Below are 21,749 nucleotides of genomic sequence, written 5' to 3' on the forward strand. Positions count from 1 at the left end.
CATGAAAGTGCCTAAATATAAAAGTGTGCTATGAGTGGGAATGAACCTATGTCACACTTGATGTCAGAACATAAGTACAGTACAGTAAGATAAGGTGAGAATTATACCATCGAAGGTAGTCGTCTACACCAAGATTTGCCAAGAATCCTCGTCGACATGTAAGTTCAGCAATAAAACCTGGAGGGGCGAAAAACAAGGGTAAGTGGGCCTAGAAACAAATCTTTGTAAAAACCTTTTCCAAAAAAAAAAAAAAAAAAAAAAGCTCTCGCTGTAAAACATAATAACCTCTGCTATAAAACAAGTATAGTTTCCAAAATATACATACTACGTATAGTAAGAAAATACTTACCGTAGTATGCAAAATCCCAAGAATTCATTACGGCACAATATCCCAAAAATAAGGGCATGACATCCATAATCACAAAATCTCACATAAGTAACATATCATATCGGATGCTCATCGACACATGCTGACACACGAGTTCATGCAGAAGTATTCTAGCATGAACAGGACTGGGTGTAACAATGATATACGCTCTAGTACTACAATCACGTGAAGACTGGCATTATGCGCAACATATAAGAGTCGGAGTTGCCTATGGCAACCTGTACAATAGGACTGGCACCTACTATGGATCCAAAGTGAGCGTACGGTGCGATGTGCACATACACGTGAAAGACTGGCCCTAGCCCAGGCGGGTACCAACACCAGTGCAGCAAACGATGAGCAAATAACATCAACATAGTCATGCCACAGCCATTCAACAATTCTAATCAATATCGTACTATTCATGACCATAAATATAATCAAGGCATCTCTTTATAGTAAGCTTACTTGTGCATCTCGTATGATTATTTCATCATTTCGCAACAATAAGGCATTTCTTATAAACATTAATTTAATCATGGCAATCAAATAAAGAATTTATTAATGCTTGTACATATGGAAACTAACTAATATATATATAAAGAAAATACCCACTCACAGATCATGTCGCCGAGTCAAACCTGTCTCGTAGTATCGAGAGTCCTTGCGATCCATTTCACCTAAAAACGAAACCATTTAGTAAATATAACATCCTAATGAAATTATGCATTTTTGTATAAAGTATGGATAATAAAGGAACTATCCTAACGGACGACGGATTTGGAATCAGTTCGTCGAAATACACTAAGAAGGGTCCACAACACTACACAAGTCAATCTGGAACATTCGTCCATGGATTTCCGATCTGTAACTTTACAAAGTCCACACTATGCTTCTAGAAGAACATACTAAAACTTCTTTACGATCCAAAGGTGGGATCTTCGCTAATCGCAAATTCAAGTGACGGTCAAAGTTAGATTTTACAAACTTTAGAAATTCAATTCGGGAAGATCCGTACGTCAGATTGCCAATCCATAAGTTCCAAATGTCCACAAATATTACGTACTATCACGCATTAAAGTTTGGTGCCGATCCAACGGTCGGATCGTCCATTCATATAATAACCAAGTGGCGGCCAACTAGGTGGTCCACTACGAAACTATACTAAAACATTAGGATTTCACTAAATGGATGCAATTATGGAATCGGAGCATCAAATTAGCCTAGGATGGTCAGGCAGGGTTTCGGTCCATGCGTCGTCGCACGCGGTGGTCGGCTACCTCGACTCGCCAAAAAAATCAACTATTTCCAAAAATTACCAAATTTCAAAGAAATGAATATCTCAATGAGTAGAGCAAGTTTTATACCTTTGGCCAAGTCCAATTTGGCCAGGAAAAGCTCCAATTTCCCTCGAACTCATAAAAAACCTTAGAAATGGGTGGCTTCAATTCGACTTCTCCGGTGCTCCGCCGCCTCCAAGGTTGTTTGGGGTTTGTTCCTGGGCTCAAGGAGAGTCTAATAGTGGTGTAGATGAAGGGAATTTCATTCAAAATTGGCGGATTGCCATTAAGAACCTTACGGTGTCATCGCTGTTGTACACCATGAAACGAGCCTAATCCCGTCGAATCTTTAGTGATCAATGAATGAGGAGTGGTGTGGTGATGTTTGCAGGTGTTTGAGAGTCCTGATTCGCCAGAAAAATAATAGAGATCGTCAAAAAAAGGCTCGAGGAAGTCTGGGTCGAAGGCTGGGTCACGATTTAGAAATGGGTCAAGGGAAAAGGGTCTTAGTTATGTGCCTCTCCACTCCTTCCTTTCCCTCCCTATTCTCCTTCCTGATCCGCCCCTTCTCCTTTTCTTTTCTCCCCATTTGCCCAACCTCCCTCTTTTTTCCCTCATCTTCTCTCTTCTCATTTGTCCATCTTCCATTCTTTTTTTCTTCTTTCCCTTCTTCTGATTAGGCAAACCCTTCTCCACCCTCTCTCTTTTCTTTTTTTTTATCCCCAAGCACTCATGTGGCTTCCTTCCACCAAGACAAGGCTCCCACAAATCTGGAGTCTTCTAGATTCATAGCAAAATGACTATTTTGCCCCTACATTTGTTCGTTTATAACTCTTTCGTTATAACTCCAAATTGCGTTTCGTTTGCACCCACGTGTTCGTATCATCGAGTACTTTGAGAATTCGCAAAAAGAATAGCTTGTACACGTCACAAAAGACAACCAACAAAAGTCAAACATCCTCGCCTCTAAGGGCATTTTCGTAAATCACTCTTTTAAAATGTATAAAATCATGAAATTAGGGTTGGATTGTCACACACTCTTTCTTATCAATGGAAAGGGATATTGTAACTCAAATTTGAGGCGCTTTCCAATTTTAGGAAGAGACACGCCTCCAAACAACGAACTAATTGGTCTATTCATAAGTAATTTAAACACTTCATCTATCTATTGTTTCAATTTTAAACAGATGGTTGATAAAATAAGCATAAAACTTTTTTTTTTGTCAAACGAAAATTAGCCTAAAGCTTTCAATGAATGATATTTAGCATGGGATAATTAAAACATGTAGGCCTTGTTTGATTTGTCGAACTAGATTGAAATTGATAAACTTTTCCCATCTAATCCAAACAAGTTGCTCACATTATTTTCTTCTTTTTTTTTTCTTTAATTTATCTTAAAATAGTAACTTATCAATTTCATTCCAATATTCTACCCAAAACGAGGCTACATTTGTTCCTCATCAGTCATCCCCACGTCCAGTTTCTTGACTTGTAGCTAGACTGATATATTAGATATATTTTCTGCAGTAGCAACTTATAGAAAACTGAACCCATTCAAAGCTGTAACACAAGAGGAATATCGACCATGTGATAAAGCTACAAAAATTTATAACATACAAACAAAGATAAAAATGGAATTACACAAATCCATGTACTTTGTTTTTCATTTTTTAAATTTATTTTCCCTCTGTTGATAATACGAATTTAAGCCTGACAGTATATACTAGTTTGACCAGCAGAAACCCTCCATGTCGTCACCCGTGAGACTTCTATAAACTGCATGGCGATCGGCACGCATGATCAAAACATTCCATCTACCCATTAAATTCACAGATTGGAAGTTCACAAACAATACAATTTCAATTGTTTGGTACAAAGAAATTATTTACTAGAAGAAATAAAATTAAGGGAACAAACTATGCAGAAATATCTGAAGTTTTGAACGGTCAGAACATGATCAGAAAAAGACAAATCATGTTCATGTTCTGAACCGAACCCACAGTAGTGTCCGGTCCAAGTCGAAACACAGTGATATAACAATCGCCATTGGACAATCAGATGCATCAATCCCAGTTAAAAAGTTAACAGAAATTCAGTAAAAAAATAGCCTCCGATTCAGGTGAGGTTTAACTTACAGTTCATTGCATAAGTGATAGCCCTCTAGTACCTGGTACTCCTCCTCCTATGGTTTTTAATAATCGTATAACGAAAAATTTAAACACTAAGACCATCTCCAATGGTAACCTAAAACCTAAAAATATTTAGCCCAGAAAATTTAGGTTTTAACCCAGAAACATCTTTTCTACTTCAACCCTTCTGGCTTAAAATTTTAGCCCCAGATTATCAAAGAATGAATTAAGGCTATTTTTTTTTAAATTAACTTTTTAAAAAAAAAAATTTATGTTGACTATCCTAAATTAATTTTATGAACATTTTAACCTAAAAATATTTAAATTCCGATAAATTTTGAAAAATCACTAAATCAATACATGAAAATCAAGATAAACCACATAAATTTAATACCAACGACATTTAATAAACCACATAAACTTAAAAAATAAAAAAGACAATTAATAAACCACATAAACTTAAAAAATAAAAAAAACAATTAATAAACTACATAAACTTAATACAATCGAAAACTCATAGACTACATAAACTTAATAATGATATTCACCATCTTGACTTGGTGATGGACTTGGGTGATAGTCTTGAGATGAATCATTATCTTGAAATATACTCCTTGTGGCATTCCTTCGTAAAATTTCCTTTTGCTTCCCACGTAAGTATCTCTTCCTCTCTGGAGTGTATTTGTCGAGGTCCTCCATTATCAAATTAGTTTCGTACCTTTCTTGCTCCCTATCCCCTTGTTCCTTCATGGCCAAAAGCATTTGGGCCGATTCTTCTTGCCGACGGCACTGGATTTCGTTCATTATTGCCATTTCGCTAGCAAATTGTGCACATGTCGGATCTTGGGATTTCCCTTTTCTCTTTGCTTCCTTTTGCTTATCTCTACCCGGGGGCCTTGCAAAAGAAGAAGTTGGGGTCATTTGTTCGACACCTTCATTGTCGGCAAAATTCACACCTTCATTGACATCATTTGGGGGTGGGGCTTCATTTTGAAATAATCTTCCACATTGTTGGTTTGCATCGGTTCCCCACCTCGGACAATCCTTGAGGATGTTCCAAGCATGATGCAACTTAAAAGCTTGATTTTTTGGTGTAGTTCTTGTCTTGTAAATTGCCATTGCTTTGTCACCCTATGCAACAAATACATAAAAACAATTAGTTGCAAAATACTATTATGTACATGACAACTAAAATATCAACAAATAAACTCACAATTTCTGAGGCGCCCCTTCCACTAGGCATGTCAACCATGGCTCTCTCCAAACTTCCTTTCCACAAAGTGCACGCTTTGTTGATAATCTTCCACCGATCATAAACACCACCAACTTCCCTTCGACCGGCGTTGGAGTTTTCATGGAACTTATCAACGATTTTACCCCATAAAACCTTTCTATTTTGATTGGTGCCGACGGCACCATCTTCACTAATCGAAATCCATGCCAAACATAAAGCAATATCTTCGTCAAAGGTCCAATTACGACCTCTAACATGCTCTTTTGCCATCTTGAAAATTCTAGAAATGAGAATAAATGGTATAAAGAAAAATTAGAAGAATTGTAGGAGAAAAGTGAGTTTTGTGTGGATGTTTGAACAAATACATAGGTATTTATAGAGTTTTTGGTTGAATTTTAAGTTAAATAATTTTTTAAAATTATTCTAGCCGTTGGATTTAAATTTGGACCGTTAGATCTTTTTTTTTACCGTTATATTTAATTATATTTGATCTAAGCCGTTGGATTCAATAAATACATAAATATAAAACTAAAAAAAAAAAAATTTGAACCTGGACCGTTGGATTAACCAACAGGCCAGTTAATTGCACCGTTAGATATAAAAAGTAGCCGTTAGGCTACCTTTCGGAATGATTGCTGAGGGAACAGCCCACGTGGGGCTGTCGGCTGGAGCAGAAGCGCCTGGCGCGTGGGCCGCGTGGGCGAGTGGCGGAAGGGAAAGTGGGCTTCACAGCCCGTGTTTCACTCACAACAGGTAGGGCCCATAATGACTTTTGGCCTAAAAACGGGTTGGTATTTGGCCTTCTTTTAAGTTTTGGGTTTTAGGTTTTATTTAGCACATGGGTTGGAGTGGGTTTTGGAGGGAAAAAAAAGGAGAATTTTAGGTTATAAGCCATTGTTGGAGATGGTCTAAGAGAGTCAAAAGAATCACAGGTTTGAACATAGCTACATTGCTTAGACTAAATGGACATCCTCAGTTGCATCCAAAAGAATTGCATCAGAATTTGAATCACTCCTCTACAATTTAGAGTTATAAATAGCCTTCATCCAAAAGAAATAAAAATACGGTCAAACTTATCGCATATGTGGGTGTAGTCATATTAGTTGTTAGTTTGTTACACCCAAATTGTTTTAGTGTAGATATGTCTAATGTATTTTAAAGTTGAATGTTGCTTATGTCAATAATAAAGTGAACCAAACTTATCAAGTTAATTAATCGAACGGTACGCATGCAATCTCAGCATAACTTTAAAGTAAAAAACTTCATTTTAAAAAAAAATGCTAAATTGTCACATCCCGGCCCGGGGCGAACCACTTCCCGAGCCCGACTCCACTACCGTAGCACGATATTGTCCGCTTTGGGCTTACCATTCCCTCACGGTTTTGTTTTTGGGAACTCACGAGCAACTTCCCAGTGGGTCACCCATCATGGGATTGCTCTAGCCTCCTTCTCGCTTAACTTCGGAGTTCCTATGGAACCCGAAGCCAGTGAGCTCCCAAAAGGCCTCGTGCTAGGTAGGATTTGGAATATATATTTAAGGATCACTCCCCTGGGCGATGTGGGATGTCACATAAATTTTTTAACTTTGTGTAAGATTAAAATCTAATTTTAGTTTCTTATTTTTTTAATTATTTTTTGATTTTTTGTTTCTTTTTTCCTTCATAATTTTATTGTATTAATTACATTTAATTTTCATTTTCACTGCATTCGTCATAATATATTTTGTTGTAAAGTCTACATTTTATTCATAGGATTTGCTCACTATGATCATTAGAGAAAAACAACGGTAGTCTAGTAGTATTAATTATTTTCCTTCCCTGACATCGCGTAACAATTATGTTCTATATCCTTAATCACGTCATCATGTGAATTCCAAATTAAGATGAATTTCAAATCAACAAATTATGAATCAGAAGACTTTTGCCATGCTTTTCTCGGCCAAAATTATACTGTTTTATTTCAAATTCTGTTAACAAAATAAAATCTATCGAAAATTTATTTCATGGGAAAACCATTATTTGAATTTGTAAAATGAAAAAAAAAAATCCAAGATCTACATTTTGTAAACGGAAATTTATTGAAGTCACCAACGATTTGATAAACTAATAGATGAATTAGTGAAATTGTGTAAACATTGTCATTCATCGGAATGAAGAAAGGGTGAGGAAGGGATGATTAAATATACAAACAGATTACTAAAAACTATACAAATTGATTCTACTCAAAAGTATACAAAACTGATTCTACATATATTTGAAATTGATTATGCAAAACTAGTCTAAGAGGGATTGGACTGATGACATGTATGTAGCTTTGTTGAAAATATACAAGCTAATTCTACAAAACTATACAAATTATTTTACTAAAAAAATATACAAAACTGATTTCACATATATTTGAAATTAGTTATGCAAAAATATCATGGACGAGTTAGACTGATGACATATATATAGTTTAGTTGAAAATATACAAATTGATTCTACTATTCTACTAAAAACAATACAAAACTAGTTCTACTTGTATGTTAAACTGATTCTCAAAAAATAGTTGAGGATAGGTTGGATTAATACTAGCAATAAAGATACCAATTGAATTGGCATACAATTTCAAGACTAATCCTGCAAAAATTATCGATGGTGGTTTCAGCTGATGGCACACATTAATTTTCTTTGAAGTTGTGTGGGCTGGGCTATGCTAACAAACATATTTAGGGTATCGCTGATATTTTAAAAAATTGTTTTCATATTTTTAGGATGAGCTTTAGATGTTTTTGTGTTTTTGTCTCTTCTTAAAATGTTAACAATTGAAATTTCTTGAAATATTATTTATATTTTTGTCTCCATATGTAGTGATCCCTTGAATAAAAGTTTACATTAAATAGTTAAAAAAAAAGTATAAATTTAGTTAAAAGTACACATGAAAGACTAGAATTAATATATAACCTAATACCAGATTTTAATTCATATGTGGTGATCCCTTGAATAAAAGTACACGTTAAATATTAAAACAAAACTAAAGAATAAATTTAATTTAAAGTACACATTAAAGAATTAGAATTAATATGTAACTTAATACCAGATTTTAATTAAATTTTAATTTTTTTAAGAATTAAAGTTCAAAAACTCATAGTCATAATCATCATGATCGTCCATTATAACAGAAACGTCGTAGTAGCTTAGTTTATATGTAACTTCATAAAAACGAGAAACCAAAAAATAAAATAAAAATAAACAGAAAAACACTTGAGAAAAGAAAAACAAACTAAGCAACAGTTTAAATAAGTAATCTTCAACATCTTCAAGAGTTGATCATCTTGTGAAATCATGGACGAGGCTTGGCCTGTCAGTGACGTTGAGGCGCCAGGACAGGAAGGGGATGCCGTTCATGTCGTTTTCGTGGTGCACGGTGTCGTCCTCGATGAACCAAAATTCGTTACCAAAGCATGCCATTTTCTGGGTCTGCGAGTGCGGAATCCATGAGTTGTGGTGGTGGTATCCGTTAGACTCCATTCCTACGACACTCGAACCACCGCCGTTGGCTGTTGCCGCAGTGGCACGTCTCTCTTCTTTCTTGAACCGAATGCCGCAGGCATTGCACAGTGACTAAAGTAGTTACAAAAACAAAAAACAAAAAATAATTAGTACATGTAAATAAAAATTAAAGGAAAAAAAAGTGCTTAGGAAAAAGGGAAATCATTGGTGGGTTGACTACTTGGGAATAGGTGATAATGATTACAGACAAGAAGCTTAAAATCCATCATTTTATTTCGATAAACTGGTAATTAACCACATCATCACCAAAATAAAATATAAAACAAAAATGGGAAATGGCATTATTGTAAATTTGGAACATACCTTGGGGCCTCTTGGACCGTTTCTCCAGAGAGGTGTGGAGGTGGTGTCACAGTTAGCGCAGCGGCGAGCGAGAAGGGGATCGTTATTACTACTGACAGCGTTAGTAACGCCGTTGATATTGCCACCGCGGCTGCCGTTCTTGTGATGGGAAGACGGAGATGACTTATTGGGCTGCAACAAGTCCCAGCAGAAGTTGGAAACGCAGTTACCGGAGCGCCGCTCGCCGTTGCGCGCACGCCTGTCGTCGGAAACGACGTCGTTGTCGGTCAAACGGGTCGAGGGAGTTCCTAGAGAGAGAGTGCAATCGACGGAGGATGATGGGGATGCGAACGGGTACATGTGATGATGATCGTACGATGTTTCGTGATGAATATGATCGTACGGCTTGTGGTGATTAGGCATGGAGAAAAGCATGGAGAAGGAGGAGTTGGATTGGGTATGGTGAAGGACACCGCACGAACATGGACCGCCGACCATGTTGCCGCCATGTGAAGAGCCATTACTGCACCTATGCATGGTTTTTTTTCTATTCTATTTTTCTTCCTTTTTTTCAATGGGATTCGAGTAAAAGTTGGATTTTTTAAATGGGTTTTCTGAAACTGGTTTTGCTTAGAATTGAAAAAAAGTGAAGAGAGTGGGAGTGGGAGATGTGGTGGGTTTATAGTTAGGAGAGTAGAGAGAGAAAGTGAGGAGAGGCGAAGAAGTACAAGAGCCAAATAGGGAAGTGAGAGCTATATGTAATGATAAATGTGTGGAAATAATACTTGGGGGAGAGAGGAGGTGAGAGCTGAAAATAGTGTACGATTTCAGGGAAGAGTAGGGGGGGGGGGAACGGAAGTGAGGAGGAGGGTTGTCTGGTAGCTTTATAAGCTAATAAAAGGGCGAAATACCAGTCAGCAGCTGCAGTCGATGTTGTCGTGAAATGCAAATAGAGTGTATTATATATAGTAAGTGAGAGGGTGATAAAGATGGAGACAGAGAGGGACCCAAATTTGCATGTTACAGAGAGAGAAAGGGAGAAAAGAGATGGACCAAGTAGATTGAGTCACGACTCACATATATAGTCAGTGTTGTATAATCTTCTAGGGCATCAACAAGTGTAGTGTAGTAGTGGTGTATGTGATGGGATTCTCACATATTTTGCAGGCTAACAGCCATCCATAAATTTCAAAAATATTTCTTCACATATTATTAAAATTATTTTGCTTTGTGGCTTGTGTTTTACTTAGAAGCGCGACATTTTATATTAAATTACAGAAAAGTGCTCAAATTCAGTTATATTATTCTAATCAACTTAATTAAATTCATGTTTTATTATGTAATGTTACAACTTAAAACACCACAAGTTCTCCAGTATGAGCATCATACTATAATATGTTATTGGAGTCTACCATTGTGCCTATCAATAACATGAAAAAACGACATCACAAAGCTAAAATGTAATGCGATATTATAGTTTACCAAAATTATTTATTTATGCTCAACCGTAATATATAAAGTTATTGTCCGAGTATATAATAGCGTGTAAATTAGTAACATTATTCAACATTTTAACAACCCAACTTGAGTTTTATTCCTTTAGTATAAACTTGACTATCAACCACATACATGATATCATGTGCATTAGTGAACTTTAAAAAATAATTTTCGGCCATTGTTTCCTTTCACAGCTCTATTTATTTTTTAACATAATAAACATAAAACAAAATTATGTAAGTGTTCACAAGAAAACGAATGTCATCTCTCAAAATTTATATCATAAATAAATTCAATTACACACAATATTTCTAGTTTTTATAAAATTTTGAATATAAAAAAAAAAAAAAAGTTTAAATGAGGAGTTGGGGAGAATAGGAATAGTGGGGTTTGGTGTTCTGGTCATGGGGGTAGTCAAAAGAGAGCCCACGTGACTAGCGGGAACAGTCTTCTATAGATCTGCCTTCTCCGATCACGAGGACTAATTAGTCTCTGGTCTGTTCTGGTCACAAACCCAATACAACATCAACAAACCTCTGTCCGTATCTCTCTCTCTCTCTCTCTCTCTCTCTCTCTGTGGACGGACTGCCACCCTCCCAAGGAAATGGAATAGTCCTTTCCCCTCCCTCTCCCCCTCCCTATTCCCAGTCCCATTCGCACTCCCACACTCCTTTCTCTACTCGTCTGTTCATCTCACTCCCAATTCTCGAATATACCCCTCTCTCCTACTCTGCCACGAGTATATTCAGATATTTAAAGCCCTTGTTAGTCTTTGTCACGCTCTCCTTTTCTAAGCTTTGTTTGGATTATCATATGTATGTAGTTATGTACTGCAAAATACAAACGAAAATGTCACACCACTAGCAAGTATGTATTAGTTTTATTCATGCTTCTGAGACACAATCTCACGAATCATGAATTAATAGTTAGAACCAATCCTTCATGTGCCACAACTTGTCACTATCGAATATAATTTGACAAGTACGATGAGTAGTGTCATTTGTGCTTTTGGAATTCAAAACAAATATATAATTAAGATTGGTCGAGAGCATGAGCAATTTAGGATCAATGTTGCTTGTGGAACTCACAAAGCATGAACAATTAGAATTAGTGGAGTACTTGAAGAGTATTATGATGAATGTCGTTCACTTTCGTGATTTTCACAAAACAAAAAGTATAGAGTGCATAAATGTACATTGGTGAAGTTAGGTTGAATTTAATCATTAAATGTACACTTAAGAATTCAAGTGAACATAGCAAATAGACTAATTAAGCCATTTAAATTGCAATGTGTATTACACAGTGATACATAGTTGAATAACTTATGCAACGACTAGATCTGCTCACATACACAAGAACGACTGATCACGATATATATATTTTTTGTAGTACTATTTATTCAGCAATACAATGACTACTTAAGTTGGTTGCTACAGAGTATGGAATCCATCAAAATCGATCCTTTACCAACATTGATGGTAACAACATCAACAAACCCCAATAGTCCAATACCATAATAACAGCCAGTTTTTAAGCTCTCTCTATATGTTTTAGCTAGCAAAGGTGTAAGTACTAGAACTAGTATAATTTGCAACGGCCGTACCGAGTGAAATCACGTGGAAGTAGGAAACAAAGTGGAAAAAGAAGCCAATTTGGTCATGACTCGTGATAGAAACCTTGAGGCTCTTGATTAGGTTTTGGAATAACCCATCACAAGAAGATTAGATAGATAAATATATTAAGATGGATAGCTAACTTTTTATAGAGATTTCGTGGGAGTAACTAGTAGTAGAAGATCTGGAGATTTCGATCAGACAGAAAAGCTAAAGAGATGTTAGACAGACAGATAAAGTTACACAAATATATGACACCATGCAATCATCAAAGCAACACCTAACACTCGCAAGTTTTGCGTTTATTATTATTATTTTTTTGTTTATTAGGTCAGTCAAACCGTCAAAGATGGAAACTCAAAAAAGATCAAAAGAGTACGCAGTAGTAAAATAATAAAAGTGGGACCCAAGAAAATTATATATGATGATGGGGCAAGTCCCACCCAACAAACTTCTCTGTAGGCCCGACGCCATTTTTTGATCAAAGATTCAAAACACAACCAAAGACACAGAGAGAATCGGATCGTCCAGAGATTGGTGAGGCCACAGTTGGACAAACGGGACGACTACCGCTTTCCAAAAGATGCGTTCTCTCTCTCTCCCTCTCTCTCTCTTCGTTTTGTTGTAAACTACGAGATGGAGAGGAGAGAATACACACAACATTACAACGCAAACAAGCAAACTACGATTAGCCCAAGACACACCACTTATATGTTTATTTTTTGGTATTTAACATTACAACGCAAACAGAATAATGATTAATTATTCTGCCTAAGTACCAATAAGTTGTAGGCTCATTTTTAGCTATGTTCTATCTAATTCAATTTCAAATTCATTTTGTCTTATGAAATTTAAAAATTATCAATTTATTCTTTGAAATTCAATCTCATTTGCCTTTTGAAACACAAAACTCGTCACCTTACTCCTTGAAATTCGATTTATATCTCATTTTGCTCTTTAAAGCTCAAAACTCACCACTTTATTTTTTGAAACTATTTCTATTTTCTAGAATAAGTTCATCTATTCATAATTTATAATTAGTAATATGCTAAATTCCCCATGAAATAAATGAATAATAAAAAAGAACAAAAAGAACATTCTTCTCTCTGCAGCAACCACCTCCAATAAGAACATAAGAAATAATGAAATTAAAGAAACTAATGATAAGGTGGCTAGAAACGGAGAGAGAATGAATGAATGCATGGACAACAATTAGTGAGATAGATGGAAGAGAGAAGGGCTGGAGGGATGAACCCCAGGATTTATTTTTGCTATTCTTCTTAATTTTCCTTTTTTTAATATGTTATACAATATTTCATTTGCTTTTTTTTTTTTCTTTCCAATCTATGTGACACCATTTAATTAGATATGTGAGCTTTATACTTGTTCTACGTTAGCCATAAATGGGCCCTAAGTATACCACATAAATAAACTTAACAGTTATTTAACAGAATACATAGAAACATGCTAGGGATACCAATCTTTTTATACCATATTTTTTAAAATTATATAATGTGACGATTGGTGATTGAATTTCATTTATAATGATTTAAAGAAAGGAAAACTAATGAAAATTGCTTGAAAACTTTGAGTTTTAATGATAAGGACAAAATAAAGGGTAAAGTGAATAGTATCATGATTGATTTTTTAGTATAAAAATGTGATTTTTCGTTAAAGTGAACGATATCAGGAGCTTTTCGTTAAGGTTCCCTCTAAAGAATTCAACCACTAAACGCCACATCATGTGGTCTACAAAATATGGTCTAAAAATGGTCTTTCTAGCACCTTTAAATAATGTTGCACAATAGTGAAAACCACATGATTTGACGGTTGATAGCTTGACTTCTTTCATTAAGCAATGTTGCTCAATGATTAAAATCATATATTTCTATTTCACCCTTGAAAAACAATCAAATTATCATTTGCCTATTTTTTGTCAAATTATAATTTGCTTTTTTTTTTCTTTTCAATAAACGATATTATTTATACTAAGGGTGAGGAAATGGGCGGCTAAGCCTCACAATAGACTAGCAATAATATGGTTCAAATTCTCCTTTGGTGAGAATCAAATATAAGAAATCTCACTTACAAGTGAAGAGGAATACCACTAGGTGACTAAATAATTTTAGATTTAATTAATTTTGAGTAGATTAATTTTTACAAGTTAATTAAAAAAAAGAAAAAAAGAAAAAATGAAATGCTAACAAGACTTCCTTAAAAATGGTACTCTCCATAAATACTCTAGCATCTTATGTTTTTTTCACAAAAATTTATAATATCGACATAGAATTAATGTTAAATTATTATATGACAAAGAGTCATACTTTGAAAAAGTAGTAGTTCTTATTTAAAAATAAACAATTTAGGTTATGATAAGAGCTGGATTACGTACTTCATATATAAAATTGATCGTGACAGAATGATGCTAAAATATGTGTGTAATTTTGGACTCTACATGCAATGTTACATTCACGTGCAATGAAAATTTTAATAGTGATTAGTTTACAAACTCCATGCAACGTCGTGATTGGTAAATTCGAGTAATTAATGCGAATCTGAATAACCTCTTTTTAATGTTACTATGGGATTTGCTTAATCATCCCAGAAGTAGAACCCCAAAAAGAATCTAATTAATGGTTTTGGTTCACCGCCTCCCATGCACCTGCATGCACATCACCTGATGCTCCCATTAATCATGATGTTATGTGGCTCGTTGGATTTGGTGGGACCGTCCTTGGGTATGTATAAGGTTTTCCACTTTTCCAAGGTAAACTCAACAACTCGATAAATAAATAATCATCACTGTCACTATAATGTACCACGTGGCAGTCTTAGAGAGATTCACTTTGCATGCATGCATGCATGCAAATGTTGTGTGGTTTATTATTGTGTCCATAAATTTATGTGGTATTATGGTATCTTTGGAACCCCATGAAAATACACATTCCTCAAAAGCACCAAGATACAGCTGGAATGTTTGTCCCTCATCCCCCACTCTCTCTCACCTCTCTCTCACTCTCATATTTTAGTAAGATTATTTTTAATATCAAGAAGTTTGTATGCATGTTTGGAATATATGTTGTATGCATTGCATAATATAGTTGTAAGATAAGGAATACATTAATAATATTAATAAACGTATTTTAATTTAAATAATACAATATATTACGTGACAGCATTTTAAAGAAGGCATAGAAACACTATGTTTAGATGGGGTGGATTGGATTGGGGGAAAGGGATCATCTCCGGATTCCTTCCTTTTAATCCACCAAATCAGGGGATCTGTATCGTTGAAATTTGATCCAAGACTACAAACAAAGGTCCACTTTAAAAGTTATAATAACTTCAGTTTTTTGATCAATTTTCAACGACACATATTCCCTTATCGTGGATTAAGAGGAAGGAATCAAAAGAGGATCGGATTCAGGATCGGACTAGGAAACCTAGTGAATTTGTAGTTGACTAGGGGATCTTGGTTTGGTTCCAGGTAAGACTAAAAGTAACAATATTTAAATGGATTTTTGGGGAAATTGAAAATGAAAAGAAGGAAAAGCAAATGGGAGAAGTAAAGTGGACCAGGATTTGGAAAAGGAGGGAGGAGGAGTCGCTGTGGGAAAAAACAAACCCCAGCAATAAGCCATCGACCTATGAAACCAAAGTTAAATCTTTGTCAAGAGTAGTACCACATCTATGGGAAAACACTGTAAACCTCTATTTGTCTCCTCTAAGGAGGTCTAAATAAAGCACAAATTTATTAGTATTTCTTTGGGTAATGTTAGAGAGATTGCACTTAAATGAAATTTTGTAGATTATAAGATGTCGTGTGATGATTGATTTTTTTTTCAACCATCAACTGTCACAACATGTGGTCTATAAATTTTATTCTCTTTATTTATATATTTTCTTATTTTTCATATTTTATATGCATGACATATAGACAAAATAGAATAAAAGAGACTTCACGTACAGCTTACAAATATACTATCGATCGGCTTCGTACATTAGGTAGGCATAGCCCAAAAAAAAAAAAAAAAAGTTGTACGGCCTTCCCTTCTCCTCGAGTCTCTTCATGCTTTCCCTTATTTTCATGCCAAAGCTATGATACATTCTAGGGTTAACGGGAAATTGGCATCGATAATATTGTAGATTGACGTTAATGTTGCAAGATTACACACGTACATATATGCATGTGAAAATGTATTCTTAACAAGATGCTGGGTATATGTAATGTATAAGATAGACGTGCATTTGATTGATAAACTTATATTTGAATGCATGGTACCAATTAGCAAGCTACGCAGTATATTAGATTGTTCAATCGACTAAAAATACAAAAAATTATTTTTTTAATATAGTACTGTTATTGATAGTTCAAAATGTTATTTCCACTCTTTCAAGTACATTTTCTCTTGTCCTTTTAATGTTTAAGGTGTAGAATGACTTTTATAGAATGCACATGATAACACTCTTTATTTATATATCATTACCATTTGTGAGATTCAAATTTCCCCTTCCCCTAACCCTAAATGAAGTAGTTATTCATTTTTAATCCGTTTCAAGCAGCCTAGGTTGGTTTCACAAGCTTAACTACTACACTAGAGATCTTTTATTCAACTTTTAAGGTAATCGAATACTGATTTTGCAGCACAAAGGCAACAAGAAGAAACTAAAAACTAAAGAACCCACCGACCGACATGCAGAATGTTCAAAAGGAGGGGCCAAATACGTACTGAGGAGAATATATAGCGTACGTTATTTGGCTCAGATCTAGTCTTCATGATATATACCCGAGCCAGCAGGCTTTTCTTTTCTTTCTTCTGCCTCTTCTACCACAACAACATCTTTCTCTCCCCTGCACTTTGAATCTCTTTTGAGCCTTTTGCAGGACATCAAGACTAATACATATTTCTCTTTTAAGGATGTGTAAACTTCCTGATCTGGAGCACTGTCGCACGCACTTTTTTATTTTTGATGAGGAAGATCAATGATCCAGATCTTGACCGCTGAATCTTCTTTACCATCTTTAAGAAAATCTAATGCAGAAAATTTGATTCCAAAACCCTAGTTTTTGTTTGAGTTGTATTCATTTGAGAATTTGAGAGATTTAAATGGATTTATAAATCCATGGATTTTTATAGAGTTTAATTGATTTGCAGAGATTTCATGTAAATTTTGATTCAATTCCCTCGAAATCTCATAGGGAGAGGTGAGATTTGTGAATGTTTAAAATACACTACAAAATCTCTCCAATTTCCTCTAATTTGTCGATTTTTACAAATTCTAATTGAATACACATGGAATGTTCTTTAAAATTCTTATTGAATATACCTAGATTTCTAAGGATTTTAATAAACTATCTTAAAATCTTGATTGAATACACATTGAATTTCAAAGAATCACTTAAATTTTTGATTAAATACACCTAGAATCATTAAAAGAATTAAAACATCTCAAAATCTCAATTAAATACATCCCATAAAGGAGTGTTTGAGGGTATCAGATGCTAGACTGCCATATTGTGTATACACTCTTGGGCCTCTTCTGAACAGAAGACCTAGACCCAAGCTAACAGATCTGGGCCGCTCTTGTGGTCAAATTCACTTAATTTGAAATGCATGTTTCACTTTAGAATGCGAATTTAGATTATATTAACCTATAACTGTTATGTGACGTTTATTACATAACTTGTCAACAATGATATTTAGACACAAAAAAACTGGCACACTTGTTGAAACATGATGTAGTAGAGGTGACCATATGTAAAATATACGGACATAATAGAATATATAAATAAATTTGTCAGCTTTGAATGTCGAATAGCACCACTAACTAGATGGAATATGTTTACGTGGGCTTAGTACATAAATTTCTAATTCAGATTTCAATGGAGATTTTAAATTTTGTTAAAATTAAACGAATTGAAAATTTGTTGGTGTCCAGCAGCAATATATTTCCCCCCTAATTCAAAAAAAAAAGTACTATCAGGACCACATTATTGAATAAGTTGACTTTTTCTATATATAAAAATGTTCCTCTTGTTTATAGAGAAATTGGTGGTTAAATTGAATCTGTATAACTACTTCTACTGGCCATGGGTTGTTGGGGACCAGTGAACATATAGGTCACGCCTCTTAAACTTAGATTACCTAATACCTGATTGCGGGTGAAATTGCAAGTGTTCATTATCCTGGTGAATAAGGTGACACATTGTCGCGCAAGTTTAAACACTTCGTATTGTAATAATATTGATTCTAATATATATATATATATATAAAGGGAAAAGTCCAAATAGGTGAAGCATTTCAAAATGCCAAAAAAGATCATTTGTTTTCTTCACAATCAAACCCAAAAAAAATAAGAAAATAAGGATAAATTGGTAAAAAACTCATAACTGAATAGAAAACTGTAATGAAAAAAATATTAAATTTTTACTATAAATTGAGAGCAAGGAATACAAAAAAAATACAAAGGAAACCGGAAATTAAAACGCATACCGGTCACGAGTCCATGTAATAGATAACCCATGAATGCAATATTGGTACTCATCTTGATTTAAAAAAAAAAAAAAAAAGTAGATGAAAACATAAAGAGACGGATGCCGTTAAAAAAATGAAGAAAAAACGAAAAAAAAATGTTGGGAAATTGAGGAAAGAAACGTGGGAGAGAGACTGCAGGTTTTAGTTTACAAACTCTCACGTTATTGTAAAATTTGATGGAATGAAAAAAAAAAAACCAAATATGTTTAGAATTAGAAAATTTTGAAAAAAATTGAGGAAAGAAACGTGGGAGAGACTGTAGTTTACAGACTCACGTTATTGTAAAACTAATGGAATTAAAATAAATAAACCCTAATATGTTTAGAATTAGAACTGCTATTCAGCAGTTGAACACTTGAAGCGTGTGAAGGGAGTAGTTTTGTAGAACTATAAACACGATCGTGCATGAAAAAAAATTCAAATGTGGGAGAGGAAGCAGTTTTGCGGAAGGAGATGTAAGTAAAGCACAAAATAAAAGAACCTGAAAAGAGCAAATTGAAATTGTTTTGGTGGAGCCCGGAGGAGAAGATGAAATTGTTGAAAAACCAACAAGAACTGGTCATTCGATAAAGTATGTGTATTTTATTTAAAATTTTTTTTTTGTGGTTAATTCAGTTTAATTCCTCCTCCCTAGTTCTCAATTATTAATTAAACTTTTGTATTTTGTTCTCTATCACAGTGCTCCTTAATCCTTACTGTTAATCTTCTCATGCATTTTCACAGAATTATTGAATTGAATTTCTTCTACAAATCAGTCTCTGAAATTTACCAATCGTGGAACAAACAAGTAACGAGGTTTGAAATTTGTTTTCTATGTAATTGATTTTGGCATTCTATTTTTGGCTTGAGGAGGCTTTGGCAATGGGTAAGTTTTTGTTTTTGTTTTCGGTTTTGTTTGAGGAGGCTTTGACAAATTTGCAGAAGGAAAACCTAAAGGAGCATTGCCTGTTTTGCACCTTAATCCATCCACCTTCTTTACAAGTATGTCACGTTTCTTCAATTTCTGAATTTTATCTCTACAATTCAATCTTAAATATTGGCCAATATTTGAAGATGAACAGTTGGCTAATTATCCTCATATTTGGGAAAAAAAGAGAGATAATTATCCTCCTAAACTGAGCGGTTATAATTTAAACATGTTGAAAAAAAGGTGGCCTTCAAATTTGAAAATGCAATTAGCAGTTGCCAATTGGTTTTATTAATAGTCTTCACTCTCAGGTCGTTAATTTTAATTTCCCTATTTCACCTACCTTTCACATATCTAATATGGAATTAAATTATCTCAATTTGCTCATTTATTTTGCATTGTTGCATTGGTCAGATTGTGAGTTTCAATTTTGATTATCTTAATGTGCTATAGGTGTGCTATGGTAATTTAAAAAATTATTTGTTTTCATTCTCAGGATGTTTACAAGAATACCCACAAAAAAAAATGAAGAAGAAACTACTTGTTGATAAGATCCCAAACAAACGTGTCCCTATTTTTACACCTGGTTGAGAGATATCTGTTGGAGTAAAAACTACTGATCTAAGCCAACAGATTCTCAAAGAGTGGAAAGAGAAGAAGCATGAGCAGTATGTATTCTAAATTCTTTATTAAATTTGTTACAAGAAATCTAACATTATATATACCTTTAATATATAGGTGGTGCATGAAAAAAGCTGTAGAAGAATGAAGACCTTTAATAACTCCTCACATCATACGTAACTCTTCTCCTATTTTCATACGGAAGTATACTATAAATTCAAATTTCATTCAATTTTCAAATAGAAATAAAATTGCATTTTTATTAGTTTTACAAGCATCACACCCATCTCAAAGTACAAAGGTTGAAGTACAAGATTAAGGTAACAATTCTTACTATTTAATTTTGTAAACATGATTACAATTTGTTACCTCAAACTTGACAAATTATTTATTTTTCAGTATTCTAAAAGTAACTGGAGTAAAAGTATTGCTATGGGAAAATTGTCAAAGTTAAAGGTATTTAGGTTAAATTGCTTACAACCTTTATATTTGGGATTGTGCATTATAATGCATTATTCCCATCTTAATCAGTTAGACTTCTTATTTTATCATCATTGCTTCCAAATTAACCATGAAAATCTAAAACATGAAGTGCAAGCAAATGGGTGGCAATCATGGCTTTGATTTCACACGTAGATGCTATGTTTACATATGTATATATTGTCCATATTTTGCTTTGCTTCATATATTAAGAGTTCATTCCTAGGTAGCCTATAACTTTCACTGAAAACTTATGAATATGAAAATTTTGATTTAAGGATATAAAATGTTATCAACATGTATTTAGAAATGAAATTACATGTCATATTTTCAGATTTTTTGAATAGTTTCTGTTTTCCCATTTTATCTTCGTTGTTGTTTTAAAGGAAAAATAATAAAAAAATTGTTTGAGAGATTACTCACATCTGTGCAAATTGAATGCTAAATTCTTCAACAAACATGAAAACAAATCATAGTAAACTAAAATGAAACCCATCATTTTTAATCCCTTATTGACTAAGGCTGGGGATGGACATTAATCATCCCATTTTTAATCCACCATTTTTAATCACTTACCGTAACTACTCTCCATTTAGGAGAGAGATATTAAACAAGGGGCATTTTGATTTAAGTGCCTTGTTGAACTGCTTCTTTGATTAAACATGTATTACTTTTTAAATTTTGATTAATCTTTTCCTTATTATTTAGGTGCCACGCATATTATAACTAGTTAGTTTTTAATGCAAAATTACATAATTTGCCATCATATTTAATGGACCAATTAATTCTCAAATTATTATCCAAAGTTCCTACAATTCAGTAGATATATATTCCAGTACTCAATTTCAGCAAAAAGTCTTTAATTATAAAACCTAGTAGACTTGATTTGTTCTTCTACTGATATATTGTGACATCCCACATCACCCAGGGGTGTGATCCTTAAATGTATATTCTCATCCCTACCTAGCACGAGGCCTTTTGGGAGTTCACTAGCTTCGGGTTCCGTAGGAACTCCGAAGTTAAGCGAGAAGGGGGCTAAAGCAATCCTATGATGGGTGACCCACTGGGAAGTTGCTCGTGAGTTCCCAAAAACAAAACCATGAAGGAATGGTAAGCCCAAAGCGGACAATATCGTGCTACGGTGGTGGAGCGGGCCCGGGAAGTGATTCGCCCCGGGCCGGGATGTGACAATTTGGTATCAGAGCCTAACCCTGGTCGTAGTGTGCCAACGAGGACTTCGGCCCCTAAGGAG

At 34.4% G+C, this 21,749-nt stretch overlaps 2 protein-coding genes across 2 annotated transcripts; both read right to left on the reverse strand.

The window, feature by feature from the left end:
* Window positions 1-4,178: 4,178 nt before the first annotated feature.
* On the reverse strand, window positions 4,179-5,510 carry LOC148690776 (uncharacterized). The gene is made up of 2 exons (XM_088686755.1): window positions 4,990-5,510; window positions 4,179-4,907 (listed from the first exon to the last, which is right to left on the reverse strand). Exons 1-2 carry the CDS (start codon window positions 5,278-5,280, stop codon window positions 4,308-4,310), a joined length of 891 nt encoding a protein of 296 aa, XP_088542881.1. The 5' UTR covers window positions 5,281-5,510; the 3' UTR covers window positions 4,179-4,307.
* Window positions 5,511-8,124: 2,614 nt separating this feature from the next.
* LOC137728898 (GATA transcription factor 19-like) lies at window positions 8,125-9,755 on the reverse strand. Its single transcript, XM_068467695.2, has 2 exons — window positions 8,865-9,755; window positions 8,125-8,612 (listed from the first exon to the last, which is right to left on the reverse strand). The coding sequence occupies exons 1-2, from the start codon at window positions 9,378-9,380 to the stop codon at window positions 8,319-8,321; spliced, it is 810 nt and encodes a 269-aa protein (XP_068323796.2). The 5' UTR covers window positions 9,381-9,755; the 3' UTR covers window positions 8,125-8,318.
* Between the last annotated feature and the right edge of the window lie 11,994 nt (window positions 9,756-21,749).

This window comes from Pyrus communis, chromosome 15 (genome assembly GCF_041283825.1).
Source record: "Pyrus communis isolate YQ-2024b chromosome 15, ASM4128382v1, whole genome shotgun sequence".
Classification (NCBI taxonomy): Eukaryota; Viridiplantae; Streptophyta; class Magnoliopsida; order Rosales; family Rosaceae; genus Pyrus; species Pyrus communis.

What these genes read in the sequence shown, in the direction of transcription:
- LOC148690776 (XM_088686755.1), bottom strand. Translation starts at nt 5,280, where the DNA reads ATGGCAAAAGAGCATGTTAGAGGTCGTAATTGGACCTTTGACGAAGAT. An exon ending in GAAGGGGCGCCTCAGAAATT is followed by an intron (nt 4,908 to 4,989) that starts GTGAGTTTATTT and finishes TTTGTTGCATAG; the next exon opens with GGTGACAAAGCAATGGCAAT.
- LOC137728898 (XM_068467695.2), bottom strand. Translation starts at nt 9,380, where the DNA reads ATGCATAGGTGCAGTAATGGCTCTTCACATGGCGGCAACATGGTCGGC. An exon ending in ACGGTCCAAGAGGCCCCAAG is followed by an intron (nt 8,613 to 8,864) that starts GTATGTTCCAAA and finishes TAACTACTTTAG; the next exon opens with TCACTGTGCAATGCCTGCGG.